Here is a 20,231-nt window from a genome sequence, read left to right as displayed (position 1 = left end):
TGTAGAACAGGTGTAATTGATTTCTCATACTAGCATAAGAAGCCTTTTGATTTGCATTTCTATCTGCAACATTTTCTCTAAAGCCTTTGACCTCATTTACAAATACGATGAGCCTCACTTCTATGACATGAGCTCAGGTGTTTTGAGAGTCATGTCATCATGCGATGCGCGGGGCAGAGCGGTCGTTGGTGAGGGTTCTCTTGAGCCTGACCCCCTTACGGATGGCCACCAGCATGTTGCCTTCTCCCCCTTCTCCTGCCTCCTCTCCTCCTCCTTCCTGCCCTAGCTCACTCTGAAGGTGCTGCTGGTTGGGCAGGGGTACAGTGGGAGGATTGGTTGTAGCCTGGCCACTCCAGGACACCATAGGCAGCGTGCCAGCATCCCCCCCTCCTGCAAATGTTGGAGAATCTGGGCTTTCTTCTCCTCCTCCTCCTCCCATCTCCTCTGCACTCCTGCTCCCATTAACTGCTCCTGACATATCGGGCACCGTAGGGATTTTTACTGGGATAACAGGCGTACGAATAGGGATGGGGCCTGTGCCCACAACTGAGCCAGAACGGCGGGCGGAAGGTTTTGAAGAGGGGGTGCGGCGGATTGTGGCAACCCCAGGGGTGACGATGACTGGACCATGGCCTGCAGAATAGGAGCTAGATCCAGAATAAAATCCCTGACCTGAACATGAGCCTGCAATGATAGAATGCAAATGATCATTTAATTTGCCATTAACAAAATTTATTTAACCAATAATACAGTACATTTCTGTATATTGTGATTCAATAACAAGAATAACAAGGAAATAAAAACATAATTTATTTACATTTACATAACACTGATAAAGTGTAATTCAAAAGGAAGTTGTTGACATAAACCATCATAATACCTTATAAATATACAACATCAAAAAGGTAGAAATGGAAAGATTTAAGTGTACACCTCCAGTGTTGACGCTATCAGTGCAGTCTGTACCTGTAGGGGTAGGAGGGTAAGCCCCAGTGTGGATGGGTGTGGCGGGATAGGGCCCTGCAGGGTAGGCCCCCTGTCCGGGGTAAGGAGCCTGTGAGCTGGGCAGGCCGGCTGTGGAGGCGGGCCGTTTGCTCTGGAACATGAGTCGGTAGGACTGGCTGATGTCACTGTTTCTGGGGATGGTGGAGGACTTGTCAAAGTCTGACTGCTGCTGCTCAGGCTCCTGATCTCCAGCCATTGAGAAATAGTCATAGTCTGATACTAGAAAGAACAAACAGAGAGGTTAACAATGCACTGACACAATGAGATATTGTATATCATGATGCTAGAGGATAAAAGAGGAAGACGTTTGTGGTGTATTACTGATTCTAGAGAGAGTATATTACCCTGTGAAGGTATTGTATCTTCAGAGCAGCAGGGTGTGTTGGTCTGTGTACTGTAGCCACTGGAACACTGGATGGAGTCTCTACTGGACCTCTGGGTGTCTAGCTCCAGACCTCGGGATAAGGCCAGAGCCAGTTCCTCATGGGCCTCAATATCAGCAGCCTGGAGCAATCACCCAATAAAAAAAAACATTTGGTAATAGGGTCTGAACATCTGACCGTCTGGACACAGCCAGGTACAATTCATTATAGTCGTTAAAATCATTAGGTGCAACTCATTAAAGTCATTAAATGGGAACATTAGTGGTGGGAGGACATTCATGTGGTCTAAAATGACATGACTTCAAAAACATCAGCCTGCTGGAAGTTGAATGTGAGGTCGCCTGAAACTTCAGCAACACAGATGGCATTAAATGTAGACTGATCTATGTTAAGGTGCTTCCTCCGGTATCGGCAGAATTAAAAGGTAATTAAATCACTCAACAATTCTGATATATTTGTGGCAATTGCCACCAGCTGCAGCAAAGTAGTAATTTTTTCAAGCACCAAGTTGAAAGTGGAGAAGAATAAAAATGGACAAAATGTAGGAGGTCATATGGAGCTCCTTTGCATCTTTTCACAAGTAGCTATTATCAATAATGACTTCTGAACACTACCAAATTCTCTATTTGGTTCTGGAGTCTAAACTGAGAATTGAAAGACAATAATGCAGATAAAGTAAAAAGGTAAATGAAGTACCACAACACAAAAGTGAATATGTGATATATAATAATATACATACTGAGTGTATAATTACAGTACATTACAACAGGAGTAATTAAGCAGATTATGTGCTGCTGTGGAAAACACAAATAGTATGAGGCTAAAGCTGACCTTCAGGGGTGCAGTCACACTCCTGCTCTTCTCCTCCACTGATGCTGACGTCTGTAGCGCAGCCGGAGCTGGCACTGAGGTGGAGATCGAGGCCGGGCTGCTATCATTACTCGCACTACCATTACTCTCCACTACAGCTGGGGTCCCCTTGTCTTTCTTCCTCCTCAGTGTGTTGACCATGGGCTGGTCATAAGGGCCTGGCTTAGCCCAGTCCTGCAAACAAAGACATGTCAGTGTCGATACTTAACATTTCTCTGATGTGCTTTTGATGAGCACCTAAAAATCTTTCCCCCCTTATTTTCAGCTCTCAGTTTATAAGTGTGCAGATTTAACCAAAGCAGAAAAGAAGCAAACTGATGAACTAAAAAAAAAGATTTATACATTCAACAGTAAAACATGGCTTGCATGTTGGACAAACTGTTGACAAGGAGGATAAGTTGATGACCAAGACCGAGGTGATGAACAAACCTTCCAGCTGGGGACTCGTGATGAAGGCACCATGGAGCCCAACGTGCAGTAGTGAGGGTAGTCTGGCACCAAGGCTGAGGCGGGACGTGACCATGAACGAGTGGGGCAGGAGGAGGAGGTGGAGGATGAGGAGGAGGGAGGGGAGAAGGGGAAGGCTGTGCCTGACCCTGAGCCCAAACTCCCCCCGTTGCTATGCAGGTAGGGGGAATTGGCCGGACTGTAGTGGTCAAAACCATTCGACAGCTGGATGTGTGTGCGTCGGTGGGAGGAGGGATGATAACAGAACAAGATAATAGAACAAACACACAATGGGGTAAATTATTGAAATGATAAACAGTGGAAAATAAAAACAAAACAGACCACCATCACTGAGGAGAAATCATTCAAAAAGGAACACAAAAACAACAACACAAAACAACATATTGATCACGCCAAGGAACAAAGGAAATGGTCACAAATGCTGAACTGAATGAAAACTGGAGAAACTGACGCACATGCCAGGGAGTTTGGAGGTGCCTTTAACAGTCTGAAGATTAGTATGAGGGAGCTGTGGTGTGAGTAACACTTGCACAACACAGACATTTATGTGAAAGAGGGGTAAGGTTCATGGTGGATGAGTGTGTTTCACCTTGTCAGTAATGTGCTGAGGTGCAGTAGCAGCAGCTAGAGAGGAGGGGGAGCTGCAGTCACTGTGAAGCTGCCCGGTCTCTGACACCTCAGAGGACCTGGAACTGGGACAAGCCTGGGACAGCGAGGGCAGCAGCAAGCAGAGAGAGGAGGAGGGAGAGGGGAGAGAGAAGTTGAGACGGACAGACGTGTACAGAGGGGAAGAATTGCAAAGACAGACATGTCAGCAGGTAGACAGAGAGAAGCAGTTTGTCAGAGAGCAGAGGCAACTTTTCCACAGTTCTCAGCAGTTAGTGAGGAGTACAGCTAAGTGACTATAAGGGCTGTAGAGAAGGTGCACTGGGAGCCATACCAGCATTAATTGCATGGTCATCAGCAGTGTTGGAGCCTTGTTAAAGGGAAGCACAGGCAAATGTCCTCTTCTTTAGGATGTTGAAAGTATCCTCACAAACTCAACATGAGTGTTGCATGATATCTAAAAGGATCTCTTCACAATTCAAGCCCTTGTTATTTATTAACATTAATAATATGAAACTTAATCCATGCCTATAGGGAAATCATTTTTTGCATGCTGCCCTCCAGGAGGAGATTAGGGGTTGGGGGCAGCTACAGAACATCACACTGTATAAAAGTGGGTATTGAAATTAAAGAGATCCACATTAAGTGTTAGCCATGACCCGGCCTTATTAGCCCTGGGTTAAGGAGTAAGCCCCTTTAAGCCCTGTTTAGTCAACTACAGTGACTATACCAAGAATGAGGAAACGAGAGGGTTGATTCCCGAGACTGTACTGTAAATGGGTCAGGTATGGACTTGCCAAACCACCTTCACTGCATCATCAAAACTTGGAGTCTAACTAAACCAATGTGTTCTGGGCAGGGGAGCTCTGGTTGCTGGCCTGCTAACAGCGCAGCCGCTCTCACGGTTGATCTCAAAACCACAAACCCCACGCAGACAATCCCCTGGACTATCACACTGATAATGACCTGAAACCCTGTGTCAGATGATTAGATGAAACTGACAGAAAGAGACCTGCTGATAGAGACACACTTATAGTGCCCGTAAAACATGCTGTTGACACTGTGACATGTCATTTTACTGTGATACATTTAATGAAAATACAACACACAGTATGCTCAAGCCTCTGCAAGTTTAACCAAACCACAGTCTGTCACAGCGGTCGACTCTTTAATAGCAGGATGGGGCTGACCTGTTTTGCCCTGAGCTAGAATGGAGGCAGACTAATTTCCTGTGCATTTATGCTATAATAATAGCAGTGAAATGACTTCACCATGATCACATACACTTACTGCAGCCAGCTAACGGCCTCTCATAGCGGGTAGGGAGATGTGTGAGAAAAGAGTTGTGTGGATTGCTGATTTGGGGTTTTCTCTCTGTCTCGGACTACAATGACTTGTAAATCATAGAGCATATGTGGTTTTATAGTCTTTGTCCATTCTTAGAGCCCAAACTATGGTTAAGTGTGGGTAGCTGAGGTTTTTCTTACCTTTGTTTCAGCTGGCATAGGCGAGGATGATTTGGACGATGTGTATTGGTCGTGTGATGAAGAAATGAAGCCCGAGTCATGGGAAGAGATGCTAGAGAGCCGAGCTGGGGCCTGCTGGGGTAGCGTGGAACTGCGGTACCGATGGCGGGGGTGATGGTGGTGGAAGAGGTGGTGTGAGGAAGAGGAGGAAGAAGAGGAGGAAGGAGAATGAGAGTGAGAGCCACTGGATCCCCTGGAGTCACTACTGTTAACGCTGTTCAGACTACTGTGAAAGGGGAAGGGGTGAAGGATGAGGGGAGGACCAGAGGAAGGAGAAGTTTGACAGCGACAGGCGGGGTAAAGAGATTCAAGTGCACCCAAAGACATGGATAGAAGAAGGAAGGTTGGATAAGAAAGAGATAAAAGGAATAAAAAGGAGAGAATGAAGGCAGAGGATTGGGGGGAATGTGGAGGAGACAGGGTGGGAAACAATTAACACAGCACACCAAGATGCAGCAGGCAGTGACTGAGGCCAATCCAGTCAAAACAACAAAACAAACCAACATAAGAGGCGTGATATCATAATGACAATAATTACAGGCAGGAAATCACATGATTTCATGCCTTTGAGACAGCGTTTTGAGAATATTCTCATGAAAAGCAAAAACAGCTTAAATACTGGGTTTAATTACTGTGCGAATTAAGACTTGAAAGCAACAATTTGAACATCTGGAGCAGATATAAAAATGGTATATTGCAAATTCTGTACTATGAAAAATACATACAATATGTATCAAATCATATACAAACTTGACAATAAAATGCATAAGAACAAGGCAAAACGATACCTAGTTTAAGCTTCTAGTACTAAAGATTTGTTAACATTGTAATTGCAAACCATTAAAATCATAAAAGCAGCTGTCTCACAATGATTTGAGAATTTCAAGTGAATTTTTGAAAACATGATAAGCAAAAGCTTTGAAGATGTTGTATCTGTTTTGATTCAATCATAGAAAACCCACAACCCAAAACTTGATGTTACAAGATTTTAACAGGACAAATGCAAAGCAATACACAACCCAGGCATAAAATGTCTTTCTCTAAAGCAGAACAGTTCAGGAAAAATCATTGGGAGACAAAAAGCAGGGAGGACAGACGGTAGAAGACATGCTCTGAACAGCTACAAAACAAAGCACGCTTTTGACAATTCTCTAAAAGTTCTCTAACCCTCTTTTTTTTAAATGCATCTTCACCAAACTTGCTATATCAAAAAAATATCCCTACACCTTTACTTTGACAATGAAGGTTCACTTTTTATTGATCAGTGAGGTGAATTAATTAACAACTATCAGTAACAAAGAGGAGATTAAGCCGAGATACAAGGAAACTAAGGATTTGAAAACTACTCCAGGTCATATTGACCACTGGGTGGCAGACACAGATAGCGCAGCACAAAAGTTCTCAATGTCCTTGTTTCCCACCACATTACACTTGCAGATTTCAGTAAATCTTGTGTGTATACATATCATGCTATAATATAATCTCGAACTTGACCAAATATAGACACTATGCAGTTTCATCTCCTCGTTCCTCAGTTCTTCGAAATGGGTGACCAAAATAACTGGAGTAATTTCATTTTCCATTTGACATCATTTTGAAGCACACTGGATCACAAAACGGTTATATGGGTACAGTCGGTAAATGTGTACTTGAAAGACAAAGTGAGTCTCGTGATTGGCTGTAGGCGCCTACCTGCACATGCTAGACTTCCTGGACATAGTGGTGCTGGGGGATGAGGGAGGTGTTTGATATGACCAACCGTAGTCTGAGCCCTTCAGGTCCAAGATCACCTAAGAGGGTGGAAAATATTAGTCATACTTGTCAAGAGGAAAGGCACTAAACAAAGCTACGTAGTAAAGTTAAAAAATAATACAGGACCAAAAGGGTATGTATTGTGACAGTGAGATGAAGGTCAGTTGTTTTAGTTTTAGTTCCTTGTTCACAGACTGTTTCATCTTTGATATTTGTCCTCACCTGTTCACTAGCCGGGGGAAGCTTGTGCGGGTCAGAGGTCAAGGCTTTGAGGTCATCAGAGATAGCCTGGAGATGGGTGACCTCTCCCAACATAGAAATCTCCTCATCCTAAAAGAATAAATGACAGAGAGGGTGGTAGAATGAGTTCTCATTCAAGAGTTTACACAGCAGTGAAAAACATCCTCTCTGCATAGCAGCAGTAGTATGAAACAGCTCTTGAATGACAGTCTGGAGAAAGAATATACATGTATTAGTAGTGTGATGAAGTAGAGAGCATGAAAATGCGTCTTTCCAGTCTGTGGAGTGAGGTGACATTCTGTTGGCTCATTTCTCTCTTTCTCCCCCGCTGTACTCACCACTACAGGCCGCAGCATGGCTACAAAGCAGCAGAATCTCTGTCTGTCCTCTATAAGAGCCTTCCTCAGGGCCTGTTTCTCTGTCTCTTCTAGCAGAATGTATTTATCACTGACATCCTGCATGGCACTGTCCAACTGGGGCTGGATATCACCACGACCTTGGAAACAAAGCGGACACACAAACACACACAGACAAAAAGAACATACACGTTATTGCAGGTAAAATAAAACATAAATGTAACTACCAAGCCTTCCTTCATAACACAAATACTAAAAAGAATTGAGTTATGCTACTGTAACATGCATGAATAATCACAAACAACATGATCATGTAGCAATGAAAGAACATGATTCTCATCACTTCTCTCTGGTGTTGGCTTGGACTGTTACTACTGCCCTACATGTTATCTTTTCACTGTGGACGTTGCTATCTTCAATGCTAGCATTTGAATGTCCCCACTACATTTTGGCTATCACCTCTGCATGAAGGGCCACTCTTGTCATGAAAGTGTCACACTGTCTCTTGTTCAGAGGTGGTAAGGAGGTTATCTATTGTAGGCTAATCTGTTGCTTGTCTTGGAAAAAGTCAATCTATTGTGCAGATAGCCAAAAGTGAGTTTTGACTATCACTCCATTACTCTTTGTCAAACACTTAAATTCTAGGGTGTTTATAGACAGGGTTAAAAGAGACTGTGTGTGTGTGTGTGTGTGTGTGTGTGTGTGTGTGTGTGTGTGTGTGTGTGTGTGTGTGCGTGTGTGTGTGTGTGTATGTGCGTGTACGAACGACAAGTGTGCAAGGCATCTCCAAGACCATCTGGTTCTTGTGCTGCCTATATGAGTGTTTGAATATGCATATGTAAATCCAGGACTGTCTTAGGGCTGTGATAGTCCCAAGGTCATGCTGTTATTCAGCACTGTGTGTGTCTAGATGTGTGTGTGTGTGTGTGTGTGTGATTTTAAGAGAGACTTTAAAGCCAAATCAAGCCCTCTTGAGTTCTCTATGGAGGCAGGAAGGCTGGCGACTGCCCAAGATGACATACAGTGGGCCTCAAAGGCATTATCTAACCACTCAAACTACACTTACACACAAACACTTTGATACATCAAGGTTAAACCCACAGTGAACAACTCTGTGGTCTGTCTGTCTGCTCTTGTGTCTGGCGCCTTTCGTTGACATTTGACGTGACATGAGGATATCATGCAAATCAGTAGTAAAGAAACAGAAGCAAATCATCCTCACCTCAAATGTAAAACATAAGGATGGGTGTCTTATATTGACAACAAACCAGCTCTTTCCTCTCTGATATGTGAGTACGGCCTGTATATTACACACGATACAGCATGTGGGAAGCTTGGTTTCCACTGCTTTATCTCTCCATCAGTTGACTAGACCACAATTGAAACGACAGTTAACAATGGTTTAAAGCACACACACATACTAAGTTGATGGAAAAGCACCAAATGGAAACTCTTACTGTAATTATACACCCACTGACATCACAATAGCTAATGAGAGCTGACTAAATGTTTTGTGCAATGTGAATGTTGATATTGGGTGAAGTTGTCAAATATAACTCTTAACGATGTATTTTAGGTGGATGGAGTTCTTTTAAGACAATGTTTGTCTGGAGACTGTTTTTTCTAGTCTAGGCAAGCTTTAGTCTAGTTTTAATCAAAATAGCAAACGTTGTCTTCATACTTTTTGGTAAATATATTGATGACAAGGTAAAATTGCAAAGGACTAAATGTGCAGTATTACTGCAACTTTTCAAGTATACTAACGCTACAAAATAAAATAATACGAGACCCGTGTAGACAGTCCTTAGAACTTAACAGTTGTACAAAATAAAATGAGTTTCCACATGTATGGAATCCATTTACCAAGCTTGGTTTGGTGTCTGTAACGCTGAGGGGAATGAGAGTTATGTGTGTGTTTATGGCAGTTCCTGCTATATTACACTGTGGAGACCATGATGGAGTAGATGGACTGTAGACTAGAAAGCCCAAATTGCAGTATATATTTTCAGTCTCATATACATCCAAAAGCCACCCTTTGAGCAGACATGTATACATTTACATTGTACAAGGTTTTGTGGAGAACTGGCAGTATGACTGAGCCTAAAAGGGCTAGACAGGCCTCGCTCATTAGTCTGGTTTCCACTGCAGGACCAAACTCAATATTACTCATTTCCCTAGAGGCAAAATTTGTCTTTTTCCATCTTGTTGCCAAGGAAATTATTTGTAAGCTGGGCTGACATTTCAAGTAATGTTTTAATCACTAGTTATAAACAGCTGGTCAATCGTTATTGAAGGTAATGCAAAAAAAAATAATGTATCAAGTGCATCTATAAAGTAAAATAGCTTACAGTTGAAACTACAGAATTTCAACTCTTTATGGCAAAATGCTCAATATCTGCCATAACAATAAATGTAGGCTCTGTTGTAACACTCAGCGGTTTACATCACGTAACATTCAGAAATATTCTTGTCACATCACAGTCGTGTTTTCTTGAACTATTTTTTTAAGATTAATAAAAAATGTTTAAAACTTTAAGCCTTAGATAATGTAGAAAAGTGGCTTTCAAGTCCCAAAGCCAGTGATGATGTGGTGTCTCCTTGGCATGCAGTAAAATGAGGTAGTATATTGTATTCTGGATTTCTCCCTCTAGTTCAAGTCTTGGCAAACTGTATTCTCAACATAACCACAGTGGTTTTGGAAAGACGCTACTGTAAGTTGAGGTACTTTGTCTGAGACAGATGGAAAGCCAAATATTGTCTTTGTTGCTGTTTTGGTAGCACCCATGAGTATCTTGAGTAGCGCTTAACATTATCATATCCGGCATCACATCCCTACTCCCACATGTACTTATATTCAAGGTTGACCCATCAAGGAGCACCTTATACCTTCACTTATTTAATTACTGAGTGATATTTGAGTTTAGCCCTTTAAAAGTGAATCATGAGGTCACTTCCAATTCCAAATATGCATACACTCATGATACTCATAGCACTCATGTGGAAACTGACCATAAAGGGTACATATTATAAACTACTTTCAGCTGACCACTGGAAAATATTTTTAATATTTAACCAAAAGCCATTGCCATTACTCAATCAGCTGTGTTGATGTAAAAGACATAATTACAGGGAGGGTTGCTCACACTCACAGGGACACATGTGTGCTGAGACAATGCAGGCACATCCTGGCATGAGATGTCAACTTGTGGTAAGCAGAGGGGTTGTTAGTGTTGAACTTAAGCTTCTGTTATGTTACAACTTTGTCTATGCTATGGGTTGTTCCTTGGTTTGTCCACATTCCGCGACTCTGTGCCATAACTGGTGCATCTGTGCTTGTGCAACTATGTGAATGACAAGGCCCTGATTACTACTTCCTCTTTCTCTCCAACCACAAACAAACACTGAGGTTCATTGAAGGTCAGTGGGCACGGACTGCATTGTGAACAAATCCACCCCCTGAAACATATTTCACAGGCTGTTTCACTGTTCACTTAAGGATAGTTAGCGCTTAAGACACATACTGTAGGCTGACTTTTTGGATTCACATTGAGTATATTACTGTTTAGACAATGTTTAGCAATGATATACTGTAGATGTGTCCTGTGTCTGTATGTCTGTTAATTGAACCAACACACTAGTCTCTGAAATAAAACACACACCCTAACATACACTACCGCACTTTACCAGTCATTATTCAGATAATCACTTAATTAGATAGATTTGTTAGGTTAATGTGAGTCACTAATTTGCTCATCAACACAGTTGTGGAAGCAAGGAAAAGAAGTTCTGATATGTGTTTGAGAGAAAAGGAGACACCTTTGAAGTGATACTCACAGACAAATGATATGATTGTACACAAAATACTGTAGAGCAGATGTTCAGTAGCCTATTTATTAGCTTTGCTGTGTTGTACAATCTATTATTTATCAGAGGGTTTTAGGGTTAAAACATAACATTGAGTTTCAGAAATCTTCCTGATGTTCTACAGTTGTTTTTACCAAACTCAACTTGCTAGAAATTCAGTGACTAACTGTGTGGTTCACACACAGGCAAATGAGATTAGGTGCACCAGCTTTCACATGACCAATGATTGCATTAGGTTGAAGTCACAGGCTGTTTCTTAGCTCGGCTGGGGTCTCAGGTCAGAAAAACACCCTCACAAGACACATATCACACATCAGACATAGACTCACCAACACAAGTACACAGGTGGGGTGTTATTTCTGTATGTCAATGGAGTGCTCTTCTTTTAAGTGGTATGACTAAAACTAGTAGTGTATTCCTAAACTTGATTTAGATGTTTGTGTGCAATTCTGGGATAAAGAGATCATTGAGTTCACAGACGTTTTGGATGGACCAGGTGCAGTTAGGTGAGCTGGGTGGTGTTATCTTGCTTACACAATGAGGAAACTCTTAAAAAAAACTGCCAAACAAAATAAAATTTATTTTCAATGTATAGCAAACAAGGACAGTAATATCTTTTTCATTTCCTACCTGTCAGCAACAATGTTAAACGCTTTCTTCAAGCAAGAAGTGTATCCCGAAATCTATCATAACCTGATGTCACAAACTGTAGGTGAACTACGGCGAGGAACCCTTCAATGCCTAAAATTTAAATGCCAATAAGTGTAATTAATTGAAAACGTTTCTGAATCATCTGCTTTCATTGTTTTTAATTAACAAAGCATTACAATTTTCTAAAGTTAAAGTTTTGATCTGGCAACACTTCATTTTATTGGTTTATTTACCAGGTGGCTCGCTGAAGACGAGACAAAGTGTGCGTGTGAGCAGAGCAAAGGAACATAAACTTGCCAGCATGGACACCACTTAAGGCGGACACCACAGTGCTGATAAAAAAAAGACAGACAGTTTGTAGAAATGAATGTAACACTCCAGAAATGGACCAGTAAAGCAGAGGGAGCCACCCACTGCACCACTTCGGGGCCGACTGTACCTCAAATCAACTGAGGCCTCCACCTCATCTCCTTTCTTCTTTTTCTTCTTCAGACCACAGCATGTTTTTTATTATTACTGTGATACTGATTCAATGAAGAAAGCCTATTTTCTATTTCAACACTAAAGTGGTCAGAGTCCAGGTGCTGACCCACCTCTGTTTCTTGTTCAATTTCCTTTTCACAAACACTTCATTACTTCAGGCGCTTACTAACATGGGCTTCTAACCCACAACTACAGAAAGTGAATGAGCCATAAGAAAATAAAGGAGAGGAGAAGAGGCCACAATAAAAAAGGATGGACCCTGAGTTTCTGTATCCTAAGTAAAAACCTGTTGGGGACCATAGATGCACAACTATATATCTTAATGTGCCAATATGTATTGGCAACCATAGACTGGAACCAATAGTTGCTATATCTGTTGAGGAAATATTTAGCAGCATCCACACATGTTTAATCTTTGCATAAAATTCAATATCTATGGTGGCTTCCTCACAAAATGCAACCAAGACGCTTGGTTAAGCATTACAGCATACGCAACAACCTGGAGAGTGTGTCTATTCCACAAACTGACTTACCTAGATTATCAGCTGCAGTGCAGCAAAAGGAGAAGGATGATATCAGAACCACATGGGGACAAGGGAAGGAAAAAGATCCAAGTCAACTGAAAGAGTGCCAGCACTTAACACTAATCTGTCACCCAAGGGTGCAGTCTTGATGCCTGCTTAAACACTGTAGGATGTAAAACCAAAACAATGCACCAATATGTTTTTTAAAGCAGCGCCATTATCAAGTGTTTCCCATCCAGTATCAGGTGATACTGATACAGTTGGTAAATCTTAGTAAAAATACAAATGCAAAAACAGGCTAAGCCAAGTTAAATCCACTGCATGGTAGGAGTAAGAAGAACCATTTTTTTCTTCTTGTACTTTAGGAATGTGAGACTTCCACTGATTCAAACCTGAAACTATAAACATCCCAGAATATACTGGAAGTGTTTTCATCTAATTCCTTTTTTGTGTATGGTAGTTTTTCTCTAGGTAGGTGAATGCTTATGTAGAACCTGAGCCAAGAGAACTGCAGAAGGAAAAAGCAGCTGCCCTCTCAAGAGTGTGTTTACCAAGTAAGGTAATGTTTAGCCTTACTAGATCTGCACAAGTCTAATCAGTAAGGACAAACGTCTTCGCATTTTCCTTCCCACCTTGTTTCCACGCCTGAAGCTTTTTATGATTTTAATAATCAGATCTTAGTCCTGAATGTTGACTTTTTGCACATAGACATCTTTAATCCAGTACAGCATAAATCAAACTAAACTAAAATACTGAAGTCCAGGTGCATATTATAAAACTAACTAAGATAGCATTTGGAGGAATTCATCAGTAGATGAGTTGCTGTTTTTCTTTCTTCTATCCTGGTGTACACTACTTGACGCAACAGGCAGACCAAAGATTTCTAATTTTAGCTGTATTAGCATCCAAAAAACAGAAGATTGCAAGTTTCTCATAGAGGTCAATGAAAACCACATCTTCCTCAGGTCTGGCTAATGATGGCACAAACATAGCCATTGACTTAATTTCAACAATCCAAGCCTTTCCTTTTCTTGTAGGACATACAGTATAGCTTTTCTTTTACTTTTCTTTTAGTGTGAGGGGCCTAAAAGACTCAAGTTTCATGCTTCCTGAATAAGCTGCAAACTAGCAGAGTATCACAAAAGCATTTTACTTGTTTGCTTTCCACGAACTGAATCTGAACAAATTGTCTGACAGACACTTGAGATGGATATCTTTCACTGCCTTGGCAGACAATGCTCCAAGTCGTTAAATGTGTGATCCCCATACTTAGTTTCTATGTCTGCACAATAAATTTCTCCATCATTTAAATTTTTTTAAAAATCATTTTAAATCAAAAATGTTTTTTTTTTTTTTTTTTACCTTTCTTTGCTTTCTTCTGAAGTTTCAGTGTGTCCGAGGACTTCTTCTTTATTTCCTGCCGGGCTCTTTTATACTCTGGTTCAGAGGGACAAGGTAACAAAGTAAGATAACTAAGTTTTCATATACTTAGTAATATTCTGTGTGACAGAAGAACAAACAAAATGCTGAAGTCATAAGTACTTTAATTGGCACTTTACATTGCTTTAAAATGTGGAAGCTGTATCCTGATGACAAAGTAATTTCTGGATCAGCATGTAGTGTTATATTCTTGTGTGTGGTTACATTTGTTTGTCCTACCTTTAGCATGGTCCTTGTCCAAAGTGTTGACTCCTCTTTTCCACTCCTCCATCTGCTCCTGTAGAGGGTTGATGAGACCCTCCAGGAAGGCCCTGCGAAAACAGAATGGTACTTATTTATAATCTGAGGTCAGTTCAGTTAAACCATTTTTGAGTAGATATTCACGACTAATCTTTTAAAATCTAAACTAGTCACTATTCATTTAAAACACAAACTGCTTGGATTTACAATTTATTTAAATTGATTTACAATTAATTATTGTATACAAAATAAGTTTTATAGGCCAATCATATGGCTGAACAACCTTTATAAACATGATACAAATGGAGCTAATGTAAAATACCAGCCACCAACTTTTGACTCTTGTTTCATTTTACTTACATTTTACAGACCTGCTCTGCAGGGACTGTCATTATATCTGTCACCTGATTATAAAGTAGCAGACAGATCGTCAGACATGAAAATAATTAGGTCTGGTTTGCTTTTCTGTCTATAGACTGTATGGTCTTGTCTGTCAATCATTAACAGGCAGAGAGAAAGGGAAAAAAACAGAGACTGAGAGAAGAACAAGTCTGCTTATGTCTGACTGTGTGTCACAGGAGGAAGTAAGAAGCTTGTGCAGTCATGTCTGTCAATCATTACCCAACTGTGCCTGTCTTGTATTTGTGAGTGTGTTTAAGAGGCTGTGAGTCTGAGAGGTAGGCAGCTGCAGGCTTAGTACATGAAGCTAAAATTAGACTTCTCCCTCTTGCAGACATTTCTCCAAAGTGTGTGTGTGTCAGTGGGTGGGTGGACGGTGACCACAGCCCCCCTGTGTACAGCCCCTGCTATGGAGATCCAAGTGGAATCTCTACTGAAATGCCACCCGAAATTAGAGAGCCCCTTGTCTGTGTAGTGTGTGTTTGTGAGAGAGTGTGAGAGAGAGATGTAGTGTGTGTGTGACTACACTGAAACATTATAGATGCTTGTGTTGCCAGACAAATTGTCTCTTTGCCAGCATTCCACGACAAGGGGCATTCTCACCCACACACACAAAATGTCAAGACATAGTGAGACAACAATTCCAATACACACCATATGAAATACAATTCTATTGAAGCAGCTTGGGTCAATGTACGCTAACTGTGAGTTACTAATATAAAAAACACTGCAAAAGGAAATAAACTTAAACACAGTCAGTAAGTTGAAAAGATCTATAGTGCTGACAATTTTTTTTATCAGAGCTCAAAAATCACATTATAAGCAAATGTTGCATCACTTCAAATTGGCAGGTTTTGAGTATGTGTAGAGGGGAGATTTTTTGCGGGACATATGAACTACCTAATATTCCCTTTTTAGCTCAGCCAAACCACCGTGATGGGGCTTATTGACAAGCTTACCCCAATGAAATCCCCCGCCCTGTATAATAATAATATAATATAATAAGATCCTGTATGTTGGTAAATGTCAATAGTACTGTGGTTGAGATGAAGAAAGGGTAACAGTAAGGGTAAACAGTAATAGTTAGATCTTTGAAGGCCGCACCTTCCCTGTATTTTGTTTGTGGTGCTAAACCAAAGCCATATAGTTCCAACGGTGAATACCCACAGGTAAAAAGGTAGCACACACACAGATCTTCAGGACAAACTTGGCTAATCTCAATTTCACCAACTTATTTAAAGATACATTTATTAAAAAATAAATTGACAAATTTTGACATGGCCAAAATAAATTGTTGAAATTGAGATTAGTTAACTTTGCCCTGAAGATCTGTGTATGTGTGCTACCTTTTTTACTTTGTGTATTCAACGCTGGTAAAACAGCGATGTTACTTACATGGAGAACTGTTTGAGCTTAGCCTCTATGCTGCGATGTCTCATACACATCCTGGTCAACGCTGATCCAATGTCTCTGGTCCCACCTGAAAGACATAAAAAAAGACATCAAATGACTATCCCAAAATACACAGAAAACACCATTACTTCAGGACTGCAGCTGCATCTTTTAGCAGGATCTATAAATATATAGGTAACTGGAGAAAAGGCATTAGCATAGTGCTAAAATACAGACATTGGGATGTTAGATCTAAATGATTGTGGCTGGACTTTCTAAATAAAACATCTTAAACAAGCACTCACTGACCCCACTCTCTCCACTGTGATAATCAGTGGGAAACATGGATTTACGAATTGCACACATATTCAGGTCGGGAGAAGTGATGGTAAGTTGGAGCTGGAGCCTAGTAAATGTGCTTGAGGCTAGTGTCAGTTTCCGTCACACAAGCTAACTAGCTGTCCACTGGAGGGCCTCAGGTTGGACAGCTAAGCAGAGATTTGACGTTGATTGACAGAACTATTGTCTGTCTGCTCAGTATGGCTAGCTGGGTTCTCTGTGGGACTGAGGCACCACTGTCTGTCTGTATGTGTGCATGAGAGAGAGAGAAGGTGGGGGCAGAGAGATATTGTATGAAACTGTGTGGAGTTCTTGAGACATTCTGTTCAGTGTATCAGAAACAGAGTGACACTCTCTCTGTTTGTGTGTGTGTGTGTGTGTATGTGTGTGTGTGCCTGTGTGTGTGTTAGAGACAGTTTGGTTGTGATGATCCGATGTGAAGTGTGAATCCCCTCCAACAGAGCAAGCCATTCTGCTGTCAGCACAGTCCTTGCTGCATGCAGAGACACACACACAGAGCTGTCACTCACTCACCCACACAGAATTGTCTATTACTCTGTTAGAGGCTGGACAAAACAAATGCAAGAGGCTGCTGACTTGGCCTACAACACTCACTCATGGTAATTGGGGGGCAACAAAAAATCCTTATAGACGACAATGGGAGAAATGAGTAAATTGAGACAAACTTTCAAAGTTAAATTGTTGTTTCAAGTGGTCTGAGTTAAAATTCAACAAAAATTATTATTGAATACTGATGTGATCAGGCCAAGCAAAACTATGGCAGGAACATCTTATATTTGTGTGAGGTTTTTTTGGAGCTACAGCTGGATACACACAAACACACACGCACTCACCCAGCTGGACAGAGTTAAGGCGATCTGTAGCTGGAGTGGAGTGGGAAAAAGTTGGGCCCAAAGTTTGGAGCATATCTTCCAAATTACTGAATGTCTAAATCCGACAGGATCATGTTTGAAGAAATGGTAAGTGGATGAAGTGTGTAAAAAAAAAAGTAGTTACATCGATGCAGAATATTTTGTCAGTGTTTCAAAATGTGAAAATCAGCACTAGGAGGACAAGTTTTGTGTTAAATCTCCTCTGCTTTGGTCTCTTTCACTGAGCTGTGTATCTTTCTATTCCAAAACTAAAGCAGTGGAACAGCATAGTTATTCCTTCTCGTAGTTTTTAGCCTCAGTCTCTGTGTGATTATGAACAGTTTGTCTAAGAACTGGTTTTCAGACAATCTGCATCTGTCCTGCTCTTCTAAAAGACCAGAATTAGCTCACTGTGCTTTTGACTTCTCAGTGAAAGGCATAGACAAACTATAACACAGTGACAGTAAATTAAGCCATTCTAGATGGCAAATTACAACTTTCCCGTACCTTTCAACAATGTATAATTTAATGTCAGTCCCATTGAGCCCATTATGGCCTCACATTTTTCCCTCTATCCATTCATTCATCCATTCCTCTTTTACTGTGTGTGCTTGTTATTGCAGTGGGTGTGGCTACTACATGCCATAAAAGACCTTTCTGTTATACAACACCATAATGCTCATTCATTCCTGCGTTGACTTGTTTAGTCATCCTATCCATCCATCCATCTGCCTACCTCTCCCTTACTATGACTGCTTGTTATTCTAGAGGGTGTGGCTGATAGATGCCACAGTGCCACAGGGAGGCCATACGGCCAAAGGAAAAAGCCGGAGTTAGTGCTGGCAAACGTTTTTCATTAGAAAAATACTGTAGAGCTCTAGCCCATGCTGTCAAGGGAGGAGTTTGGTTTCAGCTGATTATTCGTTTGCCACTACCCCACCCTCACTCCTGGATTTGATATGAGGCATATGAGAGAAGCAACATCTGCTCTTGGCTACATGCACAGGTGCGCCATTATGGGTGTGTTTAGATTAAACTGTAGCTCACACTCAAGTCAGATTTTGTGAGATTATTGCAATAACCCCACTTCCATTTGAATAGAGTTCCACTGAATGACACATTTCCTTTCAAGGAGTCATATTTGAAAGAGACTACTGCTAACATACAAGAGACGGGCATAAAAGAGCAACTCCTCCCATGCCATGAGCGTAAACGGGCAAAAATTCCAGGTAACTGAGCCTTTTAATTGAGTTTTTCCCTCTCACAGCAAGCAGCTAGTCAATGTGGCCTCTGCTATGACTGCCAGTTACCGTGGAAACTGTATATGTATGTGTGTGTATTGTGTGTGCCTGCTACAATCTGACTTGGGCTCCAATCGTGTTACAGGGATTCACAGATTGTGTTAAAGAGGTTTGGCTGATGTTAAGTTTTGTGATTACTTGATTTTGCATATTTCTGTCATATTACGAGCTCACATATTACATGCAGTCTGAAGAAGGGTTAAGGCTTAGGATGTTGGCCAAGAGTTGATATCAGGCCAATCTGCCCTGTTTGTGGAAAGTTGTTTGGTTGCTCTCAGGATAAAGTGGCTGCTAACACACATCGTCTACTCTGTCTAGCACTGAGTGACCCCTGGATAGAAATAGCTGCATTGGCAGCCCCAGTTGTCACACACACACACACACACACACACACACACACACACACACACACACACACACATATAGAAGCAAGCCTCAAATGCTTCTCTGCCAGGCCAGACCGCTGCTTTGTGTGTGTGTAGCGGCATAGCTGGCTGTCAGTAGAAATAGCTGCTGTGTGACATGGTTGTTTCGGAGGCTTGTAATTATACCTACACCACCAACACTTAACCAGCTGAAAACACACACACGTACCCAGAGACGCTATAACCTCCACTCTTTGGTGCATCTGTGTACTAACGATGCTAAACTGACACATTTTAAAAAGTTAGTGCATGATTTAGTTTAAAACAATATTTGTCCCTATGTGTGTCAGGTTGTAAGACTAAGAAACCACTAATTTTCCTAACAAAGCTTTGTCTTGGTTCCTGATATTTCAGCTTTCGGTGGGAACTAGTGTCTCAATAGTCTATTGGGACATTTGTGACAGAGGTGATAGTTTTCTGTCAGAGTGTGTGTGTGTCTATGTGTGTGTGTGTATGGGAGTGAGAGATAGATAGATAGATAGATAGATCGAGAGAGAGAGAGATGGTATGGCAATTTGATGTCTAGTTGCCAAGTCTGTCTCTGTCCTCAACCCCCTTCGAGACTGTTCCTTGGAATGTCACACTATGCTGACACAGAGAGTGTGTGTCTGTCTGTGTGTGCATTTTGTAAGACAGCATTAGAAAGAAAGGACTTTGAAAGGACAACAGATTAAAAGGTTGATATGAGGTTATCCTGCAAAAAAGGCACTTGTCAACTTAAAGTGTTTTATTATCAGCTATCTTTAAGATGAGTAGCCTCTGTAGTTATAATAAAACATTTGGTGTGTGTGACCACTGTTTATTTTTGGCTAATCTTGCAACAAACTCAATTGCTAGAACAAAATCTCCCAAAGGCAGCAGGCAATGTAACTCATCCTCTCCACAGGATTAAAAAAAGGTGGGAGGACAAAGTTCCCTCTCATAGCAACCTGACTACCTTTCAGGTTGCCATGAGAATGTGACACAATTTGATGCAATCTTAAACCATCAGTTATAACGGCATCAATCAGCACTAAGCAATACGACACCAGAAATATGACACTGTTTGATCATCTCCTATCTCCTAAATCTGCAGATTATACAGTACCTGCAGTA

At 41.2% G+C, this 20,231-nt stretch overlaps 1 protein-coding gene across 1 annotated transcript in view; it reads right to left on the bottom strand.

The window, feature by feature from the left end:
• Window positions 1-157: 157 nt before the first annotated feature.
• The window catches only part of LOC139289770 (protein MTSS 1-like), a 48,264-nt gene continuing 28,190 nt past the window's right edge, over window positions 158-20,231 (bottom strand). Inside the window, exons 4-17 of the mRNA XM_070911400.1 lie at window positions 16,203-16,287; window positions 14,388-14,479; window positions 14,091-14,165; window positions 12,738-12,749; window positions 7,189-7,346; window positions 6,833-6,940; window positions 6,551-6,648; window positions 4,820-5,084; window positions 3,316-3,429; window positions 2,688-2,930; window positions 2,220-2,432; window positions 1,350-1,509; window positions 967-1,224; window positions 158-684 (exon numbers count right to left, since the gene is read on the bottom strand). Coding sequence (XP_070767501.1) covers window positions 158-684; window positions 967-1,224; window positions 1,350-1,509; window positions 2,220-2,432; window positions 2,688-2,930; window positions 3,316-3,429; window positions 4,820-5,084; window positions 6,551-6,648; window positions 6,833-6,940; window positions 7,189-7,346; window positions 12,738-12,749; window positions 14,091-14,165; window positions 14,388-14,479; window positions 16,203-16,287 — 2,408 coding nt within the window. The remainder of the gene's footprint in view (window positions 685-966; window positions 1,225-1,349; window positions 1,510-2,219; window positions 2,433-2,687; window positions 2,931-3,315; window positions 3,430-4,819; window positions 5,085-6,550; window positions 6,649-6,832; window positions 6,941-7,188; window positions 7,347-12,737; window positions 12,750-14,090; window positions 14,166-14,387; window positions 14,480-16,202; window positions 16,288-20,231) is intronic.

The sequence above is a fragment of the Enoplosus armatus genome, chromosome 9 (genome assembly GCF_043641665.1).
Source record: "Enoplosus armatus isolate fEnoArm2 chromosome 9, fEnoArm2.hap1, whole genome shotgun sequence".
Classification (NCBI taxonomy): Eukaryota; Metazoa; Chordata; class Actinopteri; order Centrarchiformes; family Enoplosidae; genus Enoplosus; species Enoplosus armatus.
Note: the sequence above shows the minus strand (reverse complement) of the source record. Positions and strands in the feature narration are given on the sequence as shown.